At 47.6% G+C, this 11,060-nt stretch overlaps 1 protein-coding gene across 1 annotated transcript in view; it reads right to left on the reverse strand.

Annotated features, from left to right (window-relative positions):
- Positions 1 to 11,060, reverse strand: part of SPTBN5 (spectrin beta, non-erythrocytic 5) — a 137,645-nt gene extending 126,585 nt beyond the window's left edge. The window contains exons 1-2 of the mRNA XM_066614727.1: positions 11,052 to 11,060; positions 9,728 to 9,844 (exon numbers count right to left, since the gene is read on the reverse strand). Coding sequence (XP_066470824.1) covers positions 9,728 to 9,844; positions 11,052 to 11,060 — 126 coding nt within the window. The remainder of the gene's footprint in view (positions 1 to 9,727; positions 9,845 to 11,051) is intronic.

Here is an 11,060-nt window from a genome sequence, read left to right on the forward strand (position 1 = left end):
AAGGAGGGAGGAGGAGCCAGCCAGGAGTATAAAGCTAGGCAGGCCATCGCGTGAGGCTCTCTGCAGACGCGTGTGGCCTTTGGGAACCAAGTGCCTCTGGGAACTAAGTGCCAGGTAAGGCACAAGAGTTTAGCATCTGGGCGAGTTCAGCAGCAGGGCGAGGAGGCCTGGGCCCCATACGCTGCCCTTCCTCTTCCCTAGAGAAAAGGGCTGCTATCCAGTGTACGGTTTTAAAAGGACCCCTAAATAAAACAATAACAGCAACAACAAAAAAGCTATGCAGTCAGACAGCCAGCAGCAGGGTGGGGGCTATCCAGTGTTCTGCATCGAGTGCCACATGTATGATTATATGCCTCTGGGCCATAAGTCATGGGTGTGTCCTCGGTGCAAGGAGCTCCAGGCTCTCAGGGAACGCGTCCGCTCCCTTGAAGCCTTGGTGGCCGACCTGGAGAAGCGCAGGCAGCCAGAGGAGGACCGTGGGGAGACTTCTGGGGACGATCAGGCTTCGTCCCAACCTCAGGCGTGCAGCTCCTCGGCTGCCCGGGTGGGAAGTCTCGGGACTGGAGGACATCATCCTGGAGAGGAGGGAAACAATCCCCTAGGGGGGATCCCTTCTCCAGGGGATGGGCCCGTATCCGAGCGCACTCGGGATACTCCTCGGCGGGAGGGGGGTCAGGGGCTTCTTGTAGTGGGGGATTCGATTATTAGAAACATAGAGAGGGGGGTTTGCGACGGATGTGAGGACCGCATGGTGACTTGCCTGCCTGGTGCGAAGGTTGCGGACATCACTTCTCGTCTAGACAGGCTAGTAGACAGTGCTGGGGGAGAGGTAGCGGCTGTGGTGCATGTCGGCACCAACGACGTGGGCAAGTGTAGCTGGGAGGTCCTGGAGGCCAAATTTAGGCTTTTAGGCAGGAAGCTGAAAGCCAGGACCTCAAAGGTAGCGTTCTCTGAAGTGCTACCTGTTCCACGCGCAGGGCCAGCTAGGCAGGCGGAGATCAGGGGTCTCAATGCGTGGATGAGACGGTGGTGTAGGGAGGAGGGGTTTAGATTCGTTAGGCACTGGGGAACGTTTTGGGACAAGCGGGGCCTGTACAAGAGGGACGGGCTCCATTTGAACCAGAACGGAACCAGACTGCTGGCGCATAACATTAAAAAGGTGGCAGAGCAGCTTTTAAACTGATCCCTGGGGGAAGGCCGACAGGAGCCGAGGGGCATCCGGTTCGGGACTCCTCATCCCTATGGGATGAGGATGGGGAGGTTAGAGAACAACAAGACAAAGGCAGGGTAGGAGAAGAAATTGGGAAAGGTAGGGAGATGGGATGTGATAGACGGTTTGGCACAATGAGAGGATGCGGGGACAAAGGAGCGAATAAGCAGCCCGTCCTGGGGCATTCCGTGTATAAATGCTTTTATGCGAATGCCCGAAGTCTACGAGCAAAGGTGGGAGAACTGGAATGTCTGGTGACAAGGGAAAATATTGACATAGTGGGCATAACGGAAACCTGGTGGAATGCGGAGAATCAGTGGGATACCGCAATCCCGGGCTATAAACTCTACAGGAGGGACAGGCAGGGGCGTGTTGGAGGTGGGGTGGCCCTTTATGTTAAGGAAGGGATAGAATCCAGCAAAGTAGAGATTGAAGGTGGGTCCGACTCCACCGTAGAATCTCTGTGGGTTAAATTACCAGGCTTGAGCAGCGATGTAATACTGGGGGTGTGCTATCGTCCTCCAGACCAGAAATCTGATGGGGACCTTGAAATGAGGAAACAGATCAGGGAGGTGACAAGGAAGGACAGGGTTGTAATCATGGGGGACTTCAATTATCCTCATATTGACTGGGTCAATTTGTGTTCTGGTCACGATAAGGAAACTGGATTTCTTGACGTGCTTAATGACTGTGGCTTAGATCAGCTAGTCACGGAGCCCACCAGAGGACAGGTGACTCTGGATTTAATTTTGTGCGGTACGCAGGACCTGGTTAGAGATGTAAACGTTACTGAGCCATTGGGGAACAGTGATCATGCTGCGATCCGTTTTGACGTGCACGTTGGGGGAAGAATACCAGGCAAATCTCTAACAAAAACCCTTGACTTCCGACGGGCGGACTTCCCTCAAATGAGGAGGCTGGTTAGAAGGAGGTTGAAAGGGAGGGTAAAAAGAGTCCAGTCTCTCCAGAGTGCATGGAGGCTGCTTAAAACAACAGTAATAGAGGCCCAGCAGAGGTGTATACCGCAAAGAAAGAAGGGTTCCACTAAATCCAGGAGGGTGCCCGCATGGCTAACCAGCCAAGTTAGAGAGGCTGTGAAGGGCAAGGAAGCTTCCTTCCATAAATGGAAGTCTTGCCCTAATGAAGAGAATAAAAAGGAACATAAACTGTGGCAAAAGAAATGTAAGAAGGTGATAGGGGAGGCCAAGCGAGACTATGAGGAACGCATGGCCAGCAACATTAAGGGGAATAATAAAAGCTTCTTCAAATATGTTAGAAGCAGGAAACCCGCCAGAGAAGCGGTTGGCCCTCTGGATGGTGAGGGAGGGAAAGGGGAGATAAAAGGAGACTTAGAGATGGCAGAGAAATTAAATGAGTTCTTTGCATCTGTCTTCACGGCAGAAGACCTCGGGCAGATACCGCTGCCCGAACGGCCCCTCCTAACCGAGGAGTTAAGTCAGATAGAGGTTAAAAGAGAAGATGTTTCAGACCTCATTGATAAATTAAAGATCAATAAGTCACCGGGCCCTGATGGCATACACCCAAGGGTTATTAAGGAATTGAAGAATGAAGTTGCAGATCTCTTGACTAAGGTATGCAACTTGTCCCTCAAAACGGCCACGGTACCAGAAGATTGGAGGATAGCAAATGTCACGCCTATTTTTAAAAAGGGAAAGAGGGGGGACCCGGGAAACTATAGGCCGGTCAGCCTAACATCTATACCGGGTAAGATGGTGGAATGCCTCATCAAAGATAGGATCTCAAAACACATAGATGAACAGGCCTTGCTGAGGGAGAGTCAGCATGGCTTCTGTAAGGGTAAGTCTTGCCTCACAAACCTTATAGAATTCTTTGAAAAGGTCAACAGGCATGTGGATGCGGGAGAACCCGTGGACATTATATATCTGGACTTTCAGAAGGCGTTTGACACGGTCCCTCACCAAAGGCTACTGAAAAAACTCCACAGTCAGGGAATTAGAGGACAGGTCCTCTCGTGGATTGAGAACTGGTTGGAGGCCAGGAAGCAGAGAGTGGGTGTCAATGGGCAATTTTCACAATGGAGAGAGGTGAAAAGCGGTGTGCCCCAAGGATCTGTCCTGGGACCGGTGCTTTTCAACCTCTTCATAAATGACCTGGAGACAGGGTTGAGCAGTGAAGTGGCTAAGTTTGCAGATGACACCAAACTTTTCCGAGTGGTAAAGACCAGAAGTGATTGTGAGGAGCTCCAGAAGGATCTCTCCAGACTGGCAGAATGGGCAGCAAAATGGCAGATGCGCTTCAATGTCAGTAAGTGTAAAGTCATGCACATTGGGGCAAAAAATCAAAACTTTAGATATAGGCTGATGGGTTCTGAGCTGTCTGTGACAGATCAGGAGAGAGATCTTGGGGTGGTGGTGGACAGGTCGATGAAAGTGTCGACCCAATGTGCGGTGGCAGTGAAGAAGGCCAATTCTATGCTTGGGATCATTAGGAAGGGTATTGAGAACAAAACGGTTAGTATTATAATGCCATTGTACAAATCTATGGTAAGGCCACACCTGGAGTATTGTGTCCAGTTCTGGTCGCCGCATCTCAAAAAAGACATAGTGGAAATGGAAAAGGTGCAAAAGAGAGCGACTAAGATGATTACGGGGCTGGGGCACCTTCCTTATGAGGAAAGGCTACGGCGTTTGGGCCTCTTCAGCCTAGAAAAGCGACGCTTGAGGGGGGACATGATTGAGACATACAAAATTATGCAGGGGATGGACAGAGTGGATAGGGAGATGCTCTTTACACTCTCACATAATACCAGAACCAGGGGACATCCACTAAAATTGAGTGTTGGGCGGGTTAGGACAGACAAAAGAAAATATTTCTTTACTCAGCGCGTGGTCGGTCTGTGGAACTCCTTGCCACAGGATGTGGTGCTGGCATCTAGCCTAGACGCCTTTAAAAGGGGATTGGACGAGTTTCTGGAGGAAAAATCCATTATGGGGTACAAGCGATGATGTGTATGCGCAACCTCCTGATTTTAGGAATGGGTTAAGTCAGAATGCCAGATGTAGGGGAGAGCACCAGGATGAGGTCTGTTGATACCTGGTGTGCTCCCTGGGGCATTTGGTGGACCGCTGTGAGATACAGGAAGCTGGACTAGATGGGCCTATGGCCTGATCCAGTGGGGCTGTTCTTATGTTCTTATGTTCTTATGGTGTGTCTTCGGTGCGCGGAGCTCCAGGGACTCAGGGAATGTGTCCGCTCCCTTGAAGCCTTGGTGGCAGACCTGGAGAAGCAGAGGCAGGCAGAGAAGGACCATGGGGAGACTTCCGGGGACGATTGGGCTTCGTCCCACCCTCAGGCATGCAGCTCCTCAGCTACCCGGGTGGGAAATCTCAGGGCTGGAGACGTCATCCTGGAGAGGAGGGAAACAATCCCCTAGGGCGGACCCCTTCTCCACGGGACAAACCTGTATCCGAACGCACTCAGGATACTCTTCAGTGGGAGGGGGGTCGGGGGTTTCTTATAGTGGGGGATTTGATTATTAGAAACATAGAGAGGGGGGTTTGCGACGGATGTGAGGACCTCATGCCAACTTGCCTGCCTGGTGCGAAGGTTGCAGACATCACTTCTCGTGTAGACAGGCTGGTAGATAGTGCTGGGGAGGAGGTAGTGGTTGTGGTGCATGTCGGCACCAACAATGTGGGCAAGTGTAGCCAGGAAGTCCTGGAGGCCAAATTTGGGCTATTAGGTAGGAAGCTGAAAGCCAGAACCTCAAAGGTAGCATTCTCGGGTCCGACTCCACCATAGAATCTCTGTGGGTTAAATTACCAGGTCTGAGGAGTGATGTAATACTGGGGGCGTACTATTGTCCTCCAGATCAGAAACCAGAAGGGGATCTTGAAATGAGGAAACAGATCAGGGAGGTGACAAGGAGGGACAGGGTTGTAATCATGAGGGACTTCAATTATCCTCACATCGACTGGGTCAATTTGTGTTCTGGTCACGAAAAGGAGACCAGATTTCTTGACATGTTAAATGACTGTGCCTTAGAGCAGCTAGTCATGGAGCCCACTAGACAGGTGACTCTGAATTGTGCGGTACTCAGGACCTGGTTAGAGATGACAATGTTACTGAGCCATTGGGGAACAGTGATCATGCTGCGATCCGTTTCGACATGCACGTTGGGGGAAGAATACCGGGTAAATCTGACACAAAAACCCTTGACTTCCGACGAGCGAACTTCCCTCAAATGAGGAGGCTGGTTAGAAGGAGGTTGAAAGGGCAGGTAAAAAGAGTCCAGTCTCTCCAGAGTGCATGGAGGCTGCTTAAAACAACAGTAATAGAGGCCCAGCAGAAGTGTATACCGCAAAGAAAGAAGGGCTCCACTAAGTCCAGGAGGGTGCCCGCATGGCTAACAAGCCGTTAGAGAGGCCATAAAGAGCAAGGTAGCTTCCTTCCATAAATGGAAGTCTTGCCCTAATGAGGAGAATAAAAAGGAAAATAAACTGTGGCAAAAGAAATGTAAGAAGGTGATATGGGAGGCCAAGAGAGCCTATGATGAACACATGGCCAGCAACATTAAGGGGAATAATAAAAGCTTCTTCAAATATGTTAGAAGCAGGAAATCCGCCAGAGAAGCGAATGGCCCTCTGGATGGTGAAGGAGGGAAAGGGGAGATAAAAGGAGACTTAGAGATGGCAGAGAAATTAAATGAGTTCTTTGCATCTGTCTTCATGGCAGAAGACCTCGAGCAGATAGTGCTGACCCTCCTGACCAAGGAGTGTCAGCTGACCCCTCCTGACCAAGGAATTAAGTCAGATAGAGGTTGAAAGAGGTTTCAGACCTAATTGATAAATTAAAGATCAATAAGTCACCGGGCCCTGATGGCATCCACCCAAGAGTTATTAAGGAATTGAAGAATGAAGTTGCTGATCTCTTGACTAAAATATGCAACTTGTCCCTCAAAACGGCCATGGTGCCAGAGGATTGGAGAATAGCAAATGTCACAGCAATTTTTAAAAAGGGAAAGAGGGGGGACCCGGGAAACTATAGGCCGGTCAGCCTAACATCTATACCAGGTAAGATGGTGGAATGCCTCATCAAAGATAGGGACCTTTTCAAAGATAGGGTGCTTTTCAACCTCTGCATAAATGACCTAGAGACAGGGTTGAGCAGTGAGGTGGCTAAGTTTGCAGATGACACCAAAGTTTTTTAGTGGTGAAGACCAGAAGTGATTGTGAGGAGCTCCAGAAGGATCTCTCCAAACTGGCAGAACAGGCAGCAAAATGACAGATGCGTTTTAATATAAGTAAGTGTAAAGTCATGCACATTGGGGAAAAAAATCAAAACTTCACATATAGGCTAATGGGTTCTGAGCTGTCTGTGACAGATCAGGAGAGAGATCTTGGAGTGGTGGTGGAAGAGGTCGATGAAAGTGTCGACCCAATGTGCGGCGGCAGTGAAGAAGGCCAATTCTATGCTTGGGATCATTAGAAAAGGTATTGAGAACAAAACGGCTAATATTATAATGCCATTGTGTAATGGAAGATCAGAAGATCATCAGGTGGATGATGTGGTGTTGACAGCGATTCCATGTTTTGACAGCTGGTTGACAGCTCTGGGAAGGGCAGGGCTGGCTCCACAGCTGTATATAATCAATCAAGGCCAATGGGACTCTGATGGACACCTGAGCTTCATTTGACCTTGATGGGACTTTGAATAGACATGGACTGAAGAGATGGCTCAGCTGAGCCTAATTTGGACTTAACAAGGTAGCTCACAGCTGAGCTGAATTTTGGATTATGAGACATCCAAGGATAAAAGGCAGCTTCAGAAGGACCAAAGGAGCCAGGAGCGGGACGCTGACCTAGAGGGAGACGCTACCTGACCCGGAGGGAACCAGACCAAGAGAGCTACCTGACCCAGACCTACAGGAGAAGGGGACTGCCAGTACTCTGCTGGAGGACACAGAAGAGAGGACTGCCAGGACCCTGCTGGAGGAGACACTGCTGGAGAGGACTCTGCTGGAGAGGAGGGACTCTGCTTCAGAAGACTGGACTGTGCTTTGGAGATTGGATTGGACTTAGACTGGAGGCTTTGGACCTTTAACCACTGAGTTAAGTGGAGTTTTGGGGAGGGAAAGCCTCTGGACAAGAGGACTTGCAGGGAGTGTCTGTGTTTATAGCAATAAATTTGGTTAGTTGCTATAGATAAGGAGTTCTGTGTTCATTCCTTTGCACAACACATTGGTTGTTCTAGAGATAAAGAGGGTGTTAATTAGCCAAAAAGCGGGCATTAGAAGGGAGTTGAGATATTAGGACGGGACAAATTGGTGTGGTCAGCAGGATTCAAAAATTAGGATAGGACACATTGCACAAATCGATGGTAAGGCCACACCTGGAGTATTGTGTCCAGTTCTGGTCTCCTGGGCCGACACAAGGGAGGTGCATCAGCCCAGGGCACAGTTTGGATTGTGTCCTAAGTCAAGTTCTTTGTTTCCTGGTCAAGGGGAACATTAAAGTGCTCAAGCAATGGGCAGCATCTCAAGATAATGGCTGTTACATTTGGATGACTCAACAGCCTGTGGAAGATACGGACACATCTCGGAAGCCCCTGGAGTTTAGAAGGATCCCAAACAGGAGGAAATAGGCAAGATATTGGCAGGGGAGGGATTTTAAGCACACCAGGAAGAAACCCTGATCCTAGATATGTGAGGGACATTACAACTCTCAAAGTGTGCTTCAGATTGCTCCATCTACTGCAGCATGTGAAAAGGGAAGTAGAGATAAGAGGTTACTGATTAGATACTGATTTAAAAAGGTGCAGCCACACTCAGGAGAGCCATTGGAAATTCCACAATTAGCAAGGTGAGGGTCCTGGTACTGTCTTGACGTCAAGCTGAGAAAGAGCAACATGAGATTGGTCTGGGTCATAGTCACATGGCATGCACCCAGGACCACATGCATGCGCGCATATATGTGTTAGGCAAAAACTGTGGATTGGTTGCATTTTTTGTTTGCTTGTTAAAGGCCAGTGAGCAGTGTATGGATGGGTAAGGGACAATTAGTGGATGCCGCTATTTTCAGTGCATGAAGACTAAAGTCAAATAGTTATTAAATTTTTATTTAATAAAAAATTAAATGTTAATATTTAATAAGTTTAATATTAAGATTAATTAAGTTAAATATTAAATTAAATAACTAGAGCAGGAAAAATTGGAGGCTTTCTGTGTCTGATGACACCAGAACCAGGGGACATCCACTAAAATTGAGTGTTGGGAGAGTTAGAACAGGCAAAACAAAATACTCCTTTACCCAGCATGTAATTAGTCTGTGGAACCCCCTGCCACAGGATGTACTGTGTACAGGATGTACTTTTAAAGGCACCCATCTGGCCTGGGTGCCTTTAAAAGGGGATTGGACAGATTTTTGGAGGAAAGGTTCATCACAGGTTACAAGCCATTATGAGTATGTACAACCTGTTGGTTTGAGAAGTAGGCTTTTTCAGAATGTGAGGAGCAAAGGAGTGACAACAGAAAGCAGGTCTCTTGTTATACAATGTGCCCCCTGGGGCATCTGGTGAGTCACTGTGAGATACAGGAAGCTGGACTAGATAGACATAATCCAGCAGGGCTCTTAGATTCTTAAGGGCGCAATTCTAAGCAATGTTCCAGCATTGACTTAGCCTCAATGCAGCCCCAAGGTAAGGTAACAAAAATGCCCTTACATTGAGGATACCCCCTTGATTGCCTCCCCACTGTAGGATGCAGTGCATTCCACATTGGCACAGCTATGTCAGTGCAGAAAAGTGGGTTAGGATTGTGCCCTAAATCTAAGTATACCAAAGCACAATTTGATGTGCTAACGAAATGATACACAATGCACATTATGTTCTAAATGTAATATAAGTTGGGATCTGATAAATAAATATTGAATGTATTGCAATTGTCCTCACATTTTCATTCTTTTTCTGGAAGAACAAAAGCACAATTGGTTTTTCTCCTCATGTCTTCAAATGTTTACATTTTCAGTCTTTTCCCCTTTTCCTGATATGAAAATAAACATTATCACCGGCTGATTACCACAGACCAAACTGCTATTGACAGGAAACCTCTAATTGATCACATCTGAAGCACTTATGAAGGACCTACTCAGGGCCTAGGAGAGGGGGGTAAAGGGGGTAATTTGTACCCGGGCCCAGGGTCAAAAGTTGGGCCCAGGAGCCAAAGGAGGGGGCCCAGAAATCTTCTGGGATCTGACATTTTCTTATTTACTCAGACTTGTTGCCCATACGGGATGCTGGGGACACTACCATGACTGGGGATGCTGGGGACACTACTGATGCCACATGGGTGGGTAGACCCAGGCTCCAAAGTCTTTTTCAGCTGTCTCTACTCTCCCCTCACCCTGCTTCATCCTTCCCTGCCCCATTCTGCTTGCCCGTCACCACCCTCCCCCACTCTGTTTCACCCCTCCTCCTTTGCAAAGGGGCCCAACTTTGTACCCCCTGATAAAATTCCTCTGAGGCCCTGGACCTACTTACACTGTGCTTGTAGAAAACGTTATTGATCCAGTTGGTGAATGTCTTCTCCTGCATGGACATACGTTGTTCTTGCAACTTCTTGAATTGTCCTTGCACATATTCCACATCCATGGTGACCTAAGAATATGGAATTTCGTCATGTCTTCTTCCAAATTAATCATGCATCACCCATCCCACCTCGCTGTCAGTTCTCTGGCATTCTTGAGTTGTTTTGTTCTCGAAAGCAAGGAATGTCAGCCAGACACACATCCAACATAGTACTATAACTCAAACTTGATAGCTCTTATCAGTTCCTTTCAATTCTACTCTAGACAGGGCAAGCTGTACACATTCGGTAATGTGTTTCTGGTCAATAGGAAGGCTTACACAACTATACCACTTCTTACCAACTATTACACTGGTCAGCTTAAGTTTTGCTTAAGATATTGTAAAATGTTGTGGGATTAACTTGAAACACAATACTCAAACTGTACTAGACATTTAAAAGTTAAACATAAATCTCAGTTAAAATTATGTCACTTTTAGCATTTGAAAATTAAAACAAAACAGATTTTTATGCCTGTCTCCTCCATCTAATTTTTTCTACCTTGTTGATCACATGGGAAACAATCTGAGCACTGTGTGTTTAAAAAATGTTCTCTCAGAACTGATGGTAACTGAATGATGGGGTTTCACACGTCTTTAAGGGCCGGGCTGGTCTTTCAGGGATGCAGCAGATATGCCAAAGTATCTGAGCCATCAAACCTAATTTTTATTATGGCTAAAGCCTCTTGATTGTCATTGTTTTTTAACAGAGCTCCCTGGCAAAATGTACCTGTGCAAAAACAAGTTGAGTATAGCCATAGGAACAGCAGTAAAACAAGTTTGCAGTTAACACAAGGAACCATCTAAGAGTTCTCCAACACAACTCCTGCACTGGGGAGGAATGTGTTATTATAAAAATGTCTTAGGGGGGAAACATGGTTGGCAACCTTCAGTCTCAAAAGACTATGGTATAAGCCTACAGCACCCGGTATTCCTAGGCTGTCTCCCATCCAAGTACTAACCAGGCCTGACCCTGCTTAGCTTCCGAGATCACACAAGCAGCTTGTTTAATTTGCTTTACTGTTATGAAGGCTGTCATATAGTTGAATCCAAAATTATTAGATCCACAGACTCTTTGATTAAAGTAAATGTGTGCTTAGCACTTGGATACACTGGGAGCCTAGAAAGGACTAGGGTGTGTGAGAGGGCAGGGTGGAAAAGGTTTTCTAACTGTGGTGAAGAACCCCTGCTCCTGCAGGAAAATATTGGGAGGTCACAACAACCCTTCCCTCTTTCTCACCTTCCCCAT

This window comes from Tiliqua scincoides, chromosome 1, assembly GCF_035046505.1.
Source record: "Tiliqua scincoides isolate rTilSci1 chromosome 1, rTilSci1.hap2, whole genome shotgun sequence".
Lineage (NCBI taxonomy): Eukaryota > Metazoa > Chordata > Lepidosauria > Squamata > Scincidae > Tiliqua > Tiliqua scincoides.